Raw genomic sequence first — 18561 nt, 5'->3', positions numbered from 1 at the left:
ATGGATTATTACTTGAAAGAGGAATCATTATTAATTTTATTAGGTGACACAATGCATTGTAGTTAAGGAGGGACTGTATTATTTTTAAAAATCTCCTAAGGTATGAAAGGATGAAGCTCTCTGATTTGGGGATTTGTTTTAAAAAAGAAGAAGAAGAAAAACAAATAGTAATGATGTACCAAATGTTGAATATGGTACATGGAATCTCCATGTATTTATTTTGTAAATGTTTGAAATTTTCAACAAGAAAAAAAAGAAAGAAAAAAAATATAAGCAAACAAATAAAATTAGTATTTAGAAGGCCTAAGTAGAATCAGTCCTAAACACAGAGAGTAGGCTTACTGCTCCTTCATTTGCTCCAATCCCATGCCCTGATAATTGAGTCCATATCACATTTCCTAACAAATGTAGGTTAGAGAAGGTAGAAAGAATGTACCTTTTAGGGGTACAGTATTTTAAGCCATTAGTAGTATACCAAAGTAATATTTTTATCTAATTCAGAATTTTTTGAAAATTATTGATTAACCATTATTTAAGGCTAGATTATATTTAACCATTATATTACTCAATATGCCAACAAATTTGGAAAGCTCAGCAGTGGCAACAAGTCTGGAAAAGGTCAGTTTTCATTCCAATCTCAAAGAAGGGCAATGCCAAAGAACATTCATTCAGACACAACTGCACTCATTTCACATGCTAGCAAAGTAATGTTCAAAATTCTTCAAGCTAGGCTTCAACACTGTGTGAACCAAGAACTTCCAGATTTACAAGCTGTATTTAGAAAAGGCAGAGGAACCAGAAATCAAACTGCCAACATCTACTGGATCATAGAAAAAGCAATATTGTTCCAGAAAAACATCTGCTTCTGCTTGACCATAGTAAAGACTTTGACTGTGTGGGTCACAACAAACTGGAAAATTCTTAAAGAGATGGGAATACCAGACTACCTTACCTTCCTGTGAAACCTGTACACAAGTCAAGAATCAATAGTTAGAACTGGACATGGAAAAATGGACTGGTTCCAAATTGGGAAAGGAGTATGTCAAGGTGGTATATTGTCAACCTGCTTATTTAACTTGTATGCAAAGTGAAAGTGAAAGTCGCTCAGTCGAGTCCGATTCTTTGTGACCCCATGGACTATACACACTCCATGCAATTCTCCAGGCCAGAATACTGGAGTGGGTAGCCTTTCCCTTCTCCAGGGGATCTTCGCAACCCAGGTATCCCTCACTGCAGGTGGATTCTAAGCTGAGCCAAAAGGGAAACCTAACAAAACTGGAGTGGGTAGTCTTTCCCTTCACCAGGAGATCTTCCCAACCCAGGTGTCGAACCCAGGTGTCCCTCACTGCAGGCAGATTTCTGAGCTAAGCCACAAGGGAAACCCAACAAAACTGGAGTAGGTAGCCTATCCCTTCTCCAGCAGATCTTCCCAACCCAGGTATCAAACCAGGGTCTCCTGTATTGCAGGCAGATTCTTTACCAACTGAGCTACCAGGGAAGCCTATATGCAGAGTACATCATATGAAATGCCAGGCTGAATGAAGCACAAGCTGTAATCAACATTGCTGGGGAAAATATCAATAATCTCAGATATGCAGATGACACTACCCTTATGGCAGAAAATGAAGAGGAACTAAAGAATCTCTTGATGAAGGTGAAAAGGGAGAGTGAAAAAGCTGACTTGAAACTTAACGTTCAAAAAACTAAGATAATGCCATCCGGTCCCATCACTTTATGGCAAATAGATGGGGAAACAATAGAAACAGTAACAGACATTATTTTCTTGGGCTCCAAAATCACTGCGGATAGTGACTGCAGCCATGAAATTAAACAACGCTGGCTCCTTGGAAGAAAAGCTATGACAAATCTAGACAGTGTATTAAAAAGCAGAGACATTACTCTGTCAACAAAAAGATCCATATGGCCAAAGCTATGTGTTTTTCCAGTAGTCATGTACAGATGTGAGAATTGGACCAAAAAGAAGGCTGAATGCCAAAGAATCAATGCTTTCCAACTGAGGCACTGGAGAAGACTCTTGAGAGTCCCTTGGACTGCAAGGATATCAAACCAGTCAATCCTAAAGGAAATCAACCCTGAATATTCACTGGAAGGACTGAAGCTGAAGCTGAAGCTCCAATACTCTGGTCACTGATGTGAAGAGCCAACTCATTGGAAAAGACCCTAATGCTGGGAAAGACTGAGAACAGGAAGAGAAGGAGGCAACAGAGGACGAGATGGTTAGATGGCATCACCGACTCAATGGACATGAGTTTGAGCAAACTGCGGGAGATAGTGAAGGACAGGGAAGCCAGGCAGACTGTAGTCCATGGTGTCGCAAAGAGTCAGATATGACTGACTGACTGGACAACAAGCCCTTATCAAGTCCCTTGAGAATCTCAAAGCTACAATAGAAAATAAAAATAAAACACAATAACAACAAAAACCCAGAGAATTTTAAGCCAAACATGAGTGAAAAACATTAGAGTTTTATTTTAGACTTACCCCACTGAAAATGTATAGAAGTGAGTAGAAGCTGAATTTCAGGTGGCAGAAAAGAGAGGTTGAGTAGTAAGACATGAGAAGTGAGAGCAAGAACAGAACAGTCTTTCACAAGACTTAACAACAAGGGGAAAGAGAGATGAGGCAGTGGCAGAAATGAATGGCAACAGGAAAAATCTGACATGAGGAAGGCGATAAATGATGGAGGAATATACCAGAGGAGAATGACAGGGACACTTATGGAAAACAGGAGGGCTGATCTTAAATAAGAAAAAGCATGTCCAGATAGCGAGCAAGAACCTACTGGATAGCACATGGAACTCTGCTCAGTGTTGTGCAGTGCCCTGGATGGGAGGGGAGTTTGGGGGGAGAATGGATACATGTGTATGTGTATGGCTGGGTCCCTTCTCTGTTCACAACATTGTTTGTTAATTGGCAAAATACCCCAATGCAAAATTTAAAAAAAAAAATTTTAATTTTAAACTTTATAAAAGTTATCCCACATAGGTCCCAAAACAAGAAAAACACCTAAAAATAAAAGAATTTTCATCACAGAATTTTATGGATTACAAAGAATAAGGGTGGAAACTGCTATTGATACAGAGCTATATAGATACTGGAAAAATGCATAGCTTTGACTATACAGACCTTTGTTGGCAAAGTAATGTCTCATAATGACAGATGGAGGGACAAAGGCAATGAGGGAGATTCAAATAGACAAGTTCTTTCTTTTTATGTGGTAGTAGCCTTATCTAAAGAAGGAAGGGCTTCTAGGTGGCTCAATGGTAAATAATCTGCCTGCTATTGCAGGAGACAGGAGTTCATGCAGGAGACATGCTTGGGAAGATCCCCTGAAGAAGTAAAAGGCAACCGACTCCAGTATTCTTGCCTGAGAAATCCCATGGACAGAGGAGCCTGGCAGGCTGCTGTCCAAGGAGTTGCAAAGGGTCAGACATGATTTAGCAACTCAGCGTGCATGCACAAAGAAGGAAAGGTTAGTACAAGTGATGTATGTAGGTAAAGAGAGAAATGTCCTATCAAGAAACAGTAATGACAGCTCCTGAGAAGATAGTAAGCATGTATGTGCTAAGTTATTTCACTGGTGCCCAACTCTGCAGCCTACCAGGCTCCTCTGTCCATAGAATTCCCCAGGCAATACGACTGGAGTGGGTTGTGGTACCCTCCTCCAGGGGATCTTCCTGACCCAGGGATCAAACTTGCATCTCTTGCATCTCCTGCTTTGGCAGGCAGATTCTTTACCACTAGCACCAGCTGGGAAGCCAATAGTAAGCATAGGGCCTATAAAACTATGATGGCAACAAACAAGGGTATGTTATATATATAATAATATATATCAATATATTCCCCAATAGAGTTCAAATCACTGTTAGTTATAAGAAAAGGGACAGGGAGGTAAATATACTAATTTAAGGAGCTACTAATGACTACCCATTTGCCAGTGGTAGGAGCATATTCCTTTTATATATATTAAAAATCGTTTTGTTTCCTTCTGGGTAAAAGATTAAATAAGTATGGCTTGGATAAAATTAGTAAATTAGAGATTGTGTCCTTTTCTTAAAGAAGAATAAATGAAACAATATATAATCATGAAAAATAAATGTTGATATATTCAAATTCCATTGTTCTCACCAATTCGAGTGATTTTATTATGTGAAAGTTCAAGACTTTGGATATTAGTGCAGCCATCCAAACCATGAAGAGAAGTCAACTGATTTTTATTAAGAAGAACAATGCAGAGATTTTCCAAATTTTCACAGTTGATAGTCTCAATATGGTTTTCCTAAAACAAAGAACAAATGTAATTAGTTTTATCTCAATGGCTTACTAATGAAACATTTAAAGCTTGTAGAAAAGAAAACAGATGATATATTTGAATTTAAATCATTATCTGAATCCCTAACTTTTAAGACAACTATGTAAAGAAATGCAAAAAAAGCAAAATGGCTGTCTGAGGAGGCCTTACAAATAGCTATGAAAAGAAGAGAAGCGAAAAGCAAAGGAGCAAAGGAAAGATATAAACATCTGAATGCAGAGTTCCAAAGAATAGCAAGAAGAGATAAGAAAGCCTTCTTCAGCGATCAGTGCAAAGAAATAGAGGAAAACAACAGAATGGGAAAGACTAGGGATCTCTTCAAGAAAATCAGAGATACCAAAGGAACATTTCATGCAAAGATGAGCTCGATAAAGGACAGAAATGGTATGGACCTAACAGAAGCAGAAGATATTAAGAAGAGATGGCAAGAATACACAGAAGAACTGTACAAAAAAGATCTTTACAACCCAGATAATCACAATGGTGTGATCACTGACCTAGAGCCAGACATCCTGGAATGTGAAGTCAAGTGGGCCTTAGAAATCATCACTACGAACAAAGCTAGTGGAGGTGATGGAATTCCAGTTGAGCTATTCCAAATCCTGAAAGATGATGCTGTGAAAGTGCTGCACTCAATATGCCAGCAAATTTGGAAAACTCAGCAGTGGCCACAGGACTGGAAAAGGTCAGTTTTCGTTCCAATCCCAAAGAAAGGCAATGCCAAAGAATGCTCAAACTACCGCACAATTGCACTCATCTCACACGCTAGTAAAGTAATGCTCAAAATTCTCCAAGCCAGGCTTTAGCAATATATGAACTATGAACTTCCTGATGTTCAATCTGGTTTTAGAAAAGGCAGAGGAACCAGAGATCAAATTGCCAACATCCGCTGGATCATGGAAAAAGCAAGAGAGTTCCAGAAAAACATCTATTTCTGCTTTATTAACTATGCCAAAGCCTTTGACTGTGTGGATCACAATAAACTGTGGAAAATTCTGAAAGAGATGGAAATACCAGACCACCTGATCTGCCTCTTGAGAAATTTGTATGCAGGTCAGGAAGCAACAGTTAGAACTGGACATGGAACAACAGACTGGTTCCAAATAGGAAAAGGCATTCGACAAGGCTGTATATTGTCACCCTGTTTATTTAACTTACATGCAGAGTACATCATGAGAAACGCTGGACTAGAAGAAACACAAGCTGGAATCAAGATTGCCGGGAGAAATATCAATAACCTCAGATATGCAGATGACACCACCCTTATGGCAGAAAGTGAAGAGGAACTAAAAAGCCTCTTGATGAAAGTGAAAGTGCAGAGTGGAAAAGTTGGCTTAAATGTTGAGGCTTAAACCTCAACATTCAGAAAACGAAGATCATGGCATCTGGTCCCATCCCTTCATGGGAAATAGATGGGGAAACAGTCGAAACAGTGTCAGGCTTTATTTTTCTGGGCTCCAAAATCACTACAGATGGTGACTGCAGCCATGAAATTAAAAGATGCTTACTCCTTGGAAGGAAAGTTATGACCAACCTAGATAACATATTCAAAAGCAGAGACATTACTTTGCCAACAAAGGTTCGTCTAGTCAAGGCTATGGTTTTTCCTGTGGTCATGTATGGATGTGAGAGTTGGACTGTAAAGAAGGCTGAGCGCCAAAGAATTGATGCTTTTGAACAGTGGTGTTGGACAAGACTCTTGAGAGTCCCTTGGACTGCAAGGAGATCCAACCAGTCCATTCTGAAGGAGATCAGCCCTGGGATTTCTTTGGAAGGAATGATGCTGAAGCTGAAACTCCAGTACTTTGGCCACCTCATGCGAAGAGTTGACTCATTGGAAAAGACTCTGATGCTGGGAGGGATTGGGGGCAGGAGGAGAAGGGGATGACAGAGGATGAGACGGCTGGATGGCATCACTGACTCGATGGACGTGAGTCTGAGTGAACTCCGGGAGTTGGTGATGGACAGGGAGGCCTGGCGTGCTGCAATTCATGGGGTCGCAAAGAGTTGGACATGACTGAGCGACTGATCTGATCTGATCTGATGTAGGATGTTATACTATCTGAATGAAAATATTAGGCAATCAAATAATTAACTGATTTAAACTTATTAATAATCTTTTAAAATAGAGAAAATATTGAGGACCAATAACAAAACATTTCAGACTATCTGAACAAGAGTGAACGATTTGGTCACAGTTGCTAACAAACTTACTTTAAAGAAATCAAACATTGAAAAATTTGAAATCTACCCATTTCCCTTCCTCAGTTCCTTTTGCTACGTCAATACCATGAATTAGGTATGTATCTTATACGCAGATTTATACTTTTACTAAATATACATATCTCTGCAATACAGAATATTGGTCTCAAGGTCAAGATCATATGTCAGGGATACAACAGCATTCTCTTTTTTAAGACTTCAGAAAAATAAAGTGAATGTTTGAAAGTGAAAGTTGCTCAGTCGTGTCAGACTCTTTGTGACCCCATGGACTATACAGTTCATGGAATTCTGCAGACCAGAATACTGGAGTGGGTAGCCTTTCCCTTGTCCAGGAGATCTTCCCAACCCAGGAATTGAATCTAGGTCTCCTGCGTTGCAGGTGGATTCTTTACCAGTTGAGCCACAAAGGAAGCTCTCAAAAAGATAAATGGGCTTTTAAGAATCTTAATGGTATAGTCTCACAACACTCTCTCAAAAATATCTATGAGTATAGTCTTTGTTAACTGGAGTAAACTTAATAAGCATAGGAAACAAAAAGTTTGAAAAGAAAACCATATTGGTGGAAGCAGTGTCAGTCTGAACTGAAAAGAATCAAAAATAAAATGTAACTCTAGCATCCTGCCCCCAATCTTCTATAAGAAAGAAAGAGATTGAAAAAAATTCTCAGCTGCAATGCAAAAGAAGGTATGCCTTGAGAATGGACTTAAAAGACTATTGGGCAGAACCAAGAGTCATAGAGAATTATTCCCATGGAGCAGAACCAAGACCTTACTAAGAACTAATGCTACATTCTTAGCTATGGACCAAGGACTGCCATGAGCTTCTTGTTCTCTCCCATACTGAAGGATAAGGACTCTTGTAATTAACTAAGTCTTGGCTGTCTCATGCGAAGAGTTGACTCATTGGAAAAGACTCTGATGCTGGGAGGGATTGGGGGCAGGAGAAGAAGGAGACGACAGAGGATGAGATGGCTGGATGGCATCACTGACTCAATGGACGTGAGTCTGGGTGAACTCCGGGAGTTGATGATGGACAGGGAGGCCTGGCGTGCTGTGATTCATGGGGTCGCAAAAAGTCGGACACGACTGAGCGACTGAACTGAACTGAACTGGCTGTCTCACCACCATGCATGGGTGTGGGGGAGTGAAAGAAGACTACCTTTCCCTTAACTTTATAGATCTCTGAGTTGAAAGAACTCTCTCTGAGCAGATCATCTCCACTTGGATTTGATTCAGATAAGAAGATTCTGTGCTTCAATTCCAAGTCTGATGTCATAAGTTTATAAGACTCAGGGGTCTTTGGGACATGAGTCCTTTTGCATGTGGGAAAGATATGACTCATTAGGAACAAGAAAGCAGATTGCAGTAGATTATTATTTTGTAAGCAGTTTCCTATAAACTTCACAACCCAATATTCACACATACAGTCCGCTCCTACTTGAAATGAAAGTTTAGTGAATAGAACATAAGCTAGTATGATGCAGGCAGATGCTTGCTAAGCCCTAATATTGAAGACTGTCTTTTTGGAAAGCTCACCCTGTAAAGATGCCCAAGGTGGTGGGAGGGGACAGAGAGAGACATACAGAGGGAGGGAAATTTCAACCTTCCAGTGCCAGACATATCAAAGAATGTATTTGGACATTCCAACCCCAACTGCAAAGTACATCAGACATCTAGGCAACACAGTATGAGACAGATAGAATGCCCAGAATAAGTCTTGCCTCAATTCATGGCCCACAGAAGTAGAGTAAAATAAAATGGCTGCTTTTTTTGTTTTTAACTTATTAAATAATGTGGTCATTTGTTATGCAACAAAAAGTAACAAAACAATAACTCTGTCACCTATGAATGAAGATAATTCCCCAGGTCATACCACCTAAGCATCTTTCCTATATGGCTCTCACAAATGTTGGCCCTTGATCTCTCTAGACCCTGAGTTACAGGCTATTTTATTAAATGTTTCTTCAAAATTGTCACTTCTTAAATGTACACCTGAATCTGTTTTACATTTTATTATAAAATAAATAATGATAACATAGGACACACCTGTGCATCAATGTACTTCAATCTTTTGCAGTTACTCAGACTGTGCAAGGAAGTTAATCCACAGCGTCGAAGAGACAGAAACTGAAGATTTGGACACTCTGCCAGTGTAGAGAGACTACAGCCTGGCAAATCTTGAAATGTTATTGTTGCAACCTAGAGAATTTTTAAAAAATCAGAGCATATCATTATCTAAATATAATGAAGACAAACTATATTAACCTTGAAAAATTGTTTTAAATTTTTCGTCTAAAAAAAAGTAATGCTATATATTGAAACCCACTTTTATTAACAACTCAATTTCATTTAAGCTATCTGGCCATTTTACCACATTTCTTCCCCTCATAGAATGTAATCTATAAATATATGTAATCATTCATGACCAACTCAAGTTCAAAGGTAATAAACATAGAAGCAATAATAATATAATCATTCATTAGTTTACTCCTTGACTTTTCATCAAATCCATTTTCCTGTTCTTCATGTCTCTTGGCATTATTTTCAGGACTGCACTATATAACCATTTAAGATCTGTGTTTGACAGTATCTTTGGGATACCTGGATAGTATCAGAAGCCATAACAGACCAGGAACAGATTTTAAAACCAACCTGCCATATTTCAACTAGAATAGCTCAACTCTCTTCTAAAAATGAAGCAAGTTTAACTGAGAAGAGATATTACAGAACTTGTAATAAGTAGAAACATGCAAAAGTAACTGAACTATGCAATAAAAACAACATTCTATTATGCTTCTGTATTATAAAAGTATGAACCATCCTTTACTATTGAATAATGTAATATACCCAGATCATATAGAATCTGCAGTATAACAAATCATGAATACTTATTATCATACATTTATAACATTTCCTATTATTGAGATATTACCGTGCACTCACTACTTCATGAAGCTTTTTTCCTAAGAAACTTTTCTCTTTTTAAGTCTTTTCAACTAAAGAAAATTCAACATCAAAGAATGTATTGAACTTTATGGTAGGTATATTAAGGACTACACTTATAGTTCTATGAGAACATATCAGATATAAATATTTTGAGATTACTGAAAAGCATTCCATGTATTAAACTCAGGATCTCTCACCTAAGTAAACTTGGCACAGTAATAATGTAATGATGTGTTGCTTCTTCACTATAATTGAGTCTATGCACTGAAATAAATATATAAACTAAATTGCTTTATAGTAAGAATACTTTCATATTGCCACATTGGGTGTCCTAAGGGCAGATTTCCTATGTACCGAACAACAATTTAAAAATTACTAGCTTTATAGTGTGTACTAGCATATATACTAGGGTATAACACGTGCAAAAGAAATTTTAAGTGTTTCATTGAAATTGAAAGCATTATTACTTCCAAAAAAGCTGGGGAAAGCATAAAATTCTTAAGTGTGCAACTCCTCTTCATGTGGAAATTTCCTGTGCAATAAAGTTTTACATTTACATATTTGTGTAAGTGAATGGGAAGATCATACATTCATGGAAACAGAAAGAAGGGATTTGTCTACCCCTTTCTTTAAGTAGCAAAAGCAATATCTGGTATTTGTTAAACATTTGGTGAATGAATTTTCTAGTTTCAAAATGACTTTAGGAATTTCTCAATTACCAATAATCTAAAACAACTTTTGAAACAAATTTCTTTTTTATAACTTTTCAGAAAGAAGCATATTTACCTACCTGTGTCAGGATAACTGCTGTGTAATGTCCCAATAATTTGTCCAAAGGAGATACCATAAATTCTATAATTAGAAAACTGATTCTACATTAAAAAACTAAACACACTAGAATCGAACACTTAAAAACTGAAAACCCTACAGCTGCAGCTTTATAGTAACAAATGCTATTCTACCATTTATATTCTCCTGCCCAATTTAATAATATACTGTTTTGTTGTTGGTGTTGCTCAGTTGCTCGGTTGTGTCCAACTCTTTGCAAGCCCATGGACCAGCACACCAGGCTGCCCTGTCCTTCAGCATCTCCCAGAGTTTGCTCAAACTCATCTCCATTGAGTCAGTGATGCCATCCAACCATCTCATCCTCTGTCATCCCCTTCTCCTCCTGCCCTCAATCTTTCCCAGCATCAGGGTCTTTTCCAATGAGTTGGCTCTTCACATCATGTGGCCAAAGTATTGGAGCTTCAGCTTCAGCATCAGTCCTCCAATGATCAGGACCGATTTCCTTTAGGATGGACTGGTTTGATGTCCTTGCAGTTCAAGAGTCTTCTCCAACACCACAGTTCAAAAGCATCAATTCTTCGGTGCTCAGCTTTCTTTATGGTCCAACTCTCACATCCATACATGAATACTGGAAAAACCATAGCTTTTACTAGATGGACCTTTGTTAGCAGAATGATGAGTCTTCTTTTTAGTACACTGTCTAGATTTGTCATAGCTTTTCTTCCAAGGAGCAAGAGTCTTTTAATCTCATGGCTGCAGTCACCTTCAGCAGTGATTTTGGAGCCCAGGAAAATAAAGTCTGTCACTGTTTCCATTGTTTCCCCATCTATTTGCCATGAAGTGATGGGACCAGATGGCATTATCTTAGTTTTTTGAATGTTGAGTTTTAAGCTAGCTTTTTCACTCTCCTCTTCCACCTTCATCAAAAGGCTCTTTGCTGCTGCTGCTGCTGCTGCTGCTAAGTTGCTTCAATCATGTCTGACTCTGTGCAACCCCACAGACGGCAGCCCACCAGGCTCTGCCGTCCCTGGGATTCTCCAGGCAAGAACACTGGAGTGGGTTGCCATTTCCTTCTCCAATGCATGAAAGTGAAAGTGAAGTTGCTCAGTAAGTGTCTGACTCTTCGTGACCCCATGGACTACAGCCTACCAGGCTCCCCCATCCATGGGATTTTCCAGGCAAGAGTACTGGAGTGGGTTGTCACTGCCTTCTCCGAAGAGGCTCTTTAGTTCCTCTTCATTTTATGCCATAAGGGTGGTGTCATCTGTATATCTGAGGTTATTGGTATTCCTCCCAGCAATTTGATTCTAGCTTGTGCTTCATCCAGCTTGGTATTTTGCATGATGTATTCTGCATAGAAGTTAAATAAGCAGGGTGAAATATACAGCCTTGACATATTCATTTCCCCTTTTAAACTAGTCTGTTGTTCCATGTCCAGTTCTAACTGCTGCTTCTTCACCTGCATACAGGTTTCTCAGCAGGCAGGTAAGGGGGCCTGGTGTTCCCATCTTTTGAAGAATTTTTCAGTTTGTTGTGGTCCACACAGTCAAAGGCTTTAGCATAGTCAGTGAAGCAGAAGTAGATGTTTTCCTGGAGTTCTCTTGCTTTTTCTATGATCCAACAGATTTAGGCAATTTGATCTCTGGTCCCTCTGCCTTTTCTAAACCCAGCTTGAAAATGTGGAAGTTCTTGGTTCATGTACTGTTGAAGCCTAGCTTGAAGGATTTTGAACACTACTTTACAAGCACATAAACACAATTAAGTTCTAGTTATAATGTGGCAAGCTCTCTAATTGCAGTATAGGAGTGATAGCTGCTGCAGTGTACTTGCTGATGGTGTCTACTTTTGAATATGCAGTATTTCTTGGTATTTCCTCCTCCCTTGTACTGAACATTTAAACATTTTCTGGGACTTCCCTGGTGCTCCAGTGGTTCAGAATCCACCCTGCAATGCAGGGGATACTGGTTTAATCCCTGGTCCAGGAAGATCCCACATGCCATGGGACAACTAAGCCCCAAAAGTGGCAACTACTGAGCCCCCACACCACAACTACTTAAGCATGTGCACCTAGAGACCAAGCTCCAAAACAAGAGAAGCCACAGCAACGAGAAGCCTGTGCCCCACAACTACAGAGCAGCCCCTTCTCGCCACAACCAGAGAAAAGCCCATGTGCAGCAACGAAGACCCAGTGTCGAAAATAAGTTAAATTTAAAAAATTTCCTCATGATACAGCAATGTATATTCTGTTGTACTCTAGATTTTCCCAAACATATGAGATCAAATAAACTTTTACACTAATAATTTTGATTGTTGTTAATTTAGTTGCTAAGTCATGGCCAACTCTTTTGTGACCCCCATGGACTGTAGTCTCCCAGGCTCCTCTGTCCAAGGGATTTCCCAGGCAAGAAAATTAAAACTGAAGTGGGTTGCCATTTCCTCCTTCTGGGGATCTTCCTGACCCAGGGATTGAAACCACATCTCCTGCATTGGCAGGCAGATTCTTTACCACTGAGCCACCAGGGAAGTTCAATCATTTTGATACATGCATGAAAATAATCACACAAATAAAATTGCTTTATGCTCTAAAAATTAAGGTCAATATAGAATTATTGCCCATAGGTATTCATCAGTGTACGATCAGCCTGATAAAAGAGCAACTGGGGCATACATAGTAAATGGTCACTAAATGCTTCTCAAATAACTGAACAAATGCATTATCTTAGCCCTGTGGCAAAACTAAAATATTTATAACATTCATAGTTGTGTTCCCATATTACCGAAGGGTAATATAAAAATATTTGGAAAACTAATATTTTTGGTCTCTTATGAGGTAGATCAGACAGTAAAGTGTCTACCTGCAATGCAGAAGATCTGGGTTCTCTCCCTGGGTTGGGAAGATCCCCTGGAGAAGGAAATGGCAACCCACTCCAGTTCTTTTGCCTGGAAAATTCCGTGGATGGAGGAGCCTGGTAGGTTTCACTTCACTTCATGACTTAAAAATGAACTGTCTCATAGAACCTAGTGAAAGTCACTCAGTCGTGTCTGACTCTTTGAGACCCCAAGGACTATAAATTCATGGAATTCTCCAGACCAGAATACTGAAGTGGGTAGCCCTTCCCTTCTCCAGGGGATCTTTCCAACCCAGAGATTGAACCCAAGTCTCGGGCATTGCGGGCAGATTCTTTACCAGCTGAGCTACAAGGGAAGCCCAAAACAGTCCATGGAATTCTCCAAGCCAGAATACTGGAGTGGGTAGACTTGCCCTTCTCCAGAGGATCTTCCCAACCCAGGAACTGAACCGGGGTCTCCTGGATTGCAGGCGAATTCTTTACCAACCGAGCAACCTAAGACTCATTCATTACATCTTGATAAAATATCACAAATTAGTTTTCCACTTAATCATCTATATTTCCCCTAAATCCTTGACAGTTTTGATAAATAAAATGACCTAAAAGAGCCACGTATTTTTTACAGAGTTCACTCTCAACTGCACTTGAGCAATTCAACCCAAGCAGTGTCACGCATCTACGGTAAACTGTAACTACCAAAGTAACAGAAGCAATGAGTGTTATGCTTTGTGTTAACAAATTTGTGATTGTGCCACAATCTCAAATCTATTCAACCTGGAGAAATAATATTGTTTAAAAAATCAGCTGCAAAGAGACTGAATCTGAGGTATGATTAGTGGCTTAAATGAACGAGAATATAACTTCAACTAAGTCATGCATCATCACACCACCACTTAATTACAGTCTTCCTTGAATGAAGTGAGACATTCTAACCTAAAAGTTAATCAGCCCCTAAAATGATATCGTCATCCATGCTGTATTGTAAAGCCACAGAAAACAATCCTTAAGCTATACCCCTTTTTTCAGTGGTTATTTAAGGCTAGTTACCATTAGTAGCAAAATACTCAAAAGAAAAATGAATTAGTTAAAGCATTCTGCTAGGGAAAAAAAAAAAATGTTAGTTGTCAATAATCACTGCTCTTCAGTCATATCCTTCTGGAGTACTATTCCATATAGTAGATGATTCAGCATTTTCAACGTTCTGACTTATTTGATGAAATAGGTAATCATAAGTCCACTGCCATCCTCTTCAGATGTTTGAGACCCACATTTGACAATGACTATTATATACGTTACAAGCCCAAGACCAAATTCTTCACACACAGTATTTGAAAACTCAACAATCCTATAGAGTAGGTATTTCTCTTCCCAGTTTACAGAAAGAGCAAGGTGACACAGCCAGTAAATGGCAGAAAGAAAATATGAACCCTGATCTCATTTGATACATTAGAAATAAAAATCCACAGTAACGTATTTATTTGTTTAATGCCTTTTTGCCTACCAAAGTCAGAAGCATGAGGGCAAAGACAAGTTTGTTTCTGTCCCTTTAATCTAACAATAAATATGGACTTGATCATATGGGATAGATGAATATTTGCTGAGTGAATGAATAAAACAATGTATACATATTAACATTAATGTTTCCCTTTCTAGGTATCTTGCCTATATCAAGAAATCAAATAAATTTTATATTTTGAGCTTAAGGCCTAACTATGTGTATTTTAATCTTAAATCTTTAATCTTAAATCCCTTCTCAGTTCAATTCAGTTCTGTTCAGTCTCTCAGTCCTGTCTGACTCTTTGCAACCCCATGAATCGCAGCCCGCCAGGTCTCTCTGTCCATCACCAACTCCCGGAGTTCACTCAAATTCACGTCCATCGAGTCGGTTATGCCATCCAGCCATCTCATCCTCTGTTGTCCCCTTCTCCTCCTGCCCCCAATCCCTCCCAGCATCAGAGTCTTTTCCAATGAGTCAACTCTTCGCATGAGGTGGCCAAAGTACTGGAGTTTCAGCTTTAGCATCATTCCTTCCAAAGAAATCCCAGGGCTGATCTCCTTCACAATGGACTGGTTGGATCTCCTTGCAGTACAAGGAACTCTCAAGAGTCTTCTCCAACACCACAGTTCAAAAGCATCAATTCTTTGGCGCTCAGCTTTCTTCACAGTCCAACTCTCACATCCATACACGACCACTGGAAAAACCATAGCCTTGACTAGATGGACCTTTGTTGGCAAAGTAGTCTCTACTTTTTAATATGCTGTCTAGGTTGGTCATAACTTTTCTTCCAAGGAATAAGTGTCTTTTAATTTCATGGCTGCAGTCACCATCTGCAGTGATTTTGGAGCCCCCAAAAATAAAGCCTGACACTGTTTCCACCGTTTCCCCATCTATTTCCCATGAAGCGATGGGACCAGATGCCATGATCTTCATTTTCTGAATGTTGAGCTTTAAGCCAGCTTTCCCACTCTCCTTTTTCACTTTCATCAAGAGGCTTTTTCTCTTCACTTTCTGTCATAAGGGTGGTGTCATCTGCATATCTGAGGTTATTGATATTTCTTTCCTGTTTTTCTACACATATATTTGTTTCTATCTTATTTTTGATTGAAGCTATGTTTTAACAAGCGTAGTAAATTAGTAGCATTTGGTTAGAGCTACTTTAAATTTCTGGTTTCCCTGGTGGTTCAGAGGTTAAAGCGTCTGCCTGCAATGCGGGAGACCTGGGTTCGATCTCTGGGTCAGGAAGATCCCCTGGAGAAGGCAATGGCAACCCATTCCAGTATTCTTGCCTAGAGAATCCCATGGACGGAGGAGCCATGTACCATGTTTATATAGCGCGTGACTAAATTACAAAAGGAGCCACTAGGTGGTGCTGTGTTCCAGGACTAAAACAAACTAGCTCCAAGCTGAGTATCAATCTACAAATTTTCTACTCTAATTCAACTCTACTTTCCCAGATGACTCCATTCTTAGAAGCCTAATAATGCTATTGGCGCCTCGAAAATAGGTTTCAAGATATAAATCAAAGCTCTTCAGAGTGCCTCACTGAAGACGATGCACTGAATAGTTTTAATTGAGGAGATCGTTTAAGTACAACTCTTCTCAAATAGGATAAGTATTTCATTAGTAACTTCATTGACTGAGAAAATTCTTGGATACAAAAAAAAGAAGACTCTGAGAAACAAAGAACATATTAGTGATTACCAGTAGGGAGAGGAAAGGGGGGAGTAAGTAAGTAAGTAAGCTATAAGGATTTGTTGTACAATACAGGGAATATAACCAATATATTATAATAACCATAAATGGAGTATAACCTTTAAAAATTATGAGTTACTATATTGTACACCTGTAACCTTTTGTACATCAACTGGTGGGCTGCTGTCTGTGGGGTCGCATAGAGTTGGACACGACTGAAGCAACTTGGCAGCAGCAGCATACTTCGATTAAAAATAAAATCTGCCTTACATAAAGATTTTTGAAGTTACATTTTAGAGAACCAATTAAAATTCAGTATGTTAAAAGTATTATAAAATACCTGCTGTAAAGTATCCCAAGGACCACACCGAAGAATTTCTAGTGGATTCAAAGGGGGCATCGTGTTGACTGGGCATTTTATAATTCTCCTTCTTTTAACAATTTTCTTCTGTTGATTTTGCTTGAAAATTTCAAACCAGGGTTTAAATGATGTTATCCAAGCTAGCCTCTTTTCTTCAATAGAAGACAGAAGTGTTGGCTCTATAGAGCAGGCCACTATATTTTCACATTCAGCTGTATTTTCATGACATTCTTCTGGAATTTCTTGAATCTGAGACTTAAGAGAGTTTACTTCTTTAAAAACCAAACAGTTCTTTGCATTATAGCCACCCAAATCTTCACAAGGAGCATCTACAATATAGTTTTGCTTGTTTATTTTGCCTTCTACATTTATCACAGCATCATTAGTGTTAAAAACCAAGTCACTATTCAGAGCACTGCCGTTTGGGTTCTCCTCTGCTTCTTTAGATTTTAAATCAATTTCTTCTTCTTGTAGTAATGTATTTTCCCCTATATGTTCAGATTTTTCTAATTTCAGTGGTACTTGTTTTTGTTTCATTGAAATGACTGAAATTTCCTTTATATTATTTTCTTCATATAATGTTCCTAACTGTCCTGATATTTCTTTTTCTACTTTTTGCATCTTATTCTGTTGGTTATCATCAACTATTTTCTGTGATTCATTGTCTTTTACTTCATCAATTTCTTGATTGTTTCCTAGTATTATTTGGGTTTCTTGTCTCATAGTCTCATTTATGGAAGGTTTCAAGACTTCCTCTTTTTGTACTTGAGACTGTAATTCTTGCGACTGGAACTGTTCTCTGACATCTTCTTTTAGATGCAGGTTTTCCAGTTGGTTTTTCTGATCTCTGTTTTCATAATTCCTTTTTTGCTTGACGAATTCTTCTGAACATTGTACTGCTAGGTTCTTTTTTTTCTCTTCCACTTTAAATACTGCCAAAATTGCTTGGCTTGACATAGATTCTTTTAATTGCACTTGGACTGATTCTTTCAATACAAGCTCTCTATCTACATTTTTTCTCTTATCTGACTCTTCAGCTAACCAAGGGGAAGCATCTTCCCACATTTTTAACTTTCCATCCCCTAGCCTTTTGGCTCCAACATCCTTATTCTTTGATGTATCCTCAATAGGTAAATGTTTGGCATTATATTCTCCCTTCTTTAATGCTCTACTTATTATTAGCTGTTTTCTTGTAGCTTCTCTCAATATCAATTTTTCCATCTTTAATAGTTGCTCCCTTTCTTGTCTCAGGATGTTCTTTTTTCCCATATATTCCTTTTCTCTCCTTTTCCTTCCCTCTTGCATCTGCTTTTCTATCTCTTCTTCTATTCTTTGTTTCTCCTCTAATCTTTTCCGTTTTTCTTCTTCTATCTGTCGTATTTTTGCTTCCTTTTCCTTCCACTCTTGTGCTTTCTTTTTCTTACTTTCTATTTGTTCCTTTATGATTGGGCCATATTTTTGGTAGGCCACAAATGCTTTATATTTAGCTTGAATTTTTACAGCTGCATTATGCTGCAGTTTTGACAAACGCATTTTTTCTTTTTCCTGTAGGTCTTTGAATTTTGTTCTTTCTTCTTCCATTTGTAAATGTAAGTTTCTAATAAATTCCTAAAATAAAGTAAGATATATAGTAGTTAGCATATGCTAAATGTGAAATATTACTAAAGTATCATATGTAATATAGATTAAAACAAATACTGAAACTGAAATCATAATAAAATCAATAGAAAATTTACTTAGAGGAACTAAAGTAATTTATTTAAAAGGGCATACTGATTTTTTAAAATATTTAGGAACTTCTATCAATTTAGTAAGCTGATACTCTAATATTAAGACTGTACTTGAAATTGGGGAATTGAGGAATTCTT

General features: G+C 38.4%; 1 protein-coding gene across 7 annotated transcripts in view; it reads right to left on the bottom strand.

Annotated features, from left to right (window-relative positions):
• Positions 1–18561, bottom strand: part of LRRIQ1 (leucine rich repeats and IQ motif containing 1) — a 224631-nt gene that overhangs the window by 183831 nt on the left and 22239 nt on the right. For all 7 annotated transcript variants that reach the window (XM_070788886.1, XM_070788891.1, XM_019960315.2 and 4 more), the window contains exons 8-10: positions 16673–18301; positions 8602–8754; positions 4150–4300 (exon numbers count right to left, since the gene is read on the bottom strand). In XM_070788886.1, the coding sequence (XP_070644987.1) occupies positions 4150–4300; positions 8602–8754; positions 16673–18301 (1933 nt within the window). The remainder of the gene's footprint in view (positions 1–4149; positions 4301–8601; positions 8755–16672; positions 18302–18561) is intronic.

Source organism: Bos indicus, chromosome 5, assembly GCF_029378745.1.
Source record: "Bos indicus isolate NIAB-ARS_2022 breed Sahiwal x Tharparkar chromosome 5, NIAB-ARS_B.indTharparkar_mat_pri_1.0, whole genome shotgun sequence".
NCBI lineage: Eukaryota > Metazoa > Chordata > Mammalia > Artiodactyla > Bovidae > Bos > Bos indicus.
The sequence above is the reverse complement of the archived record's forward strand: the minus strand, read 5'-3'. Positions and strand labels throughout refer to the sequence as shown.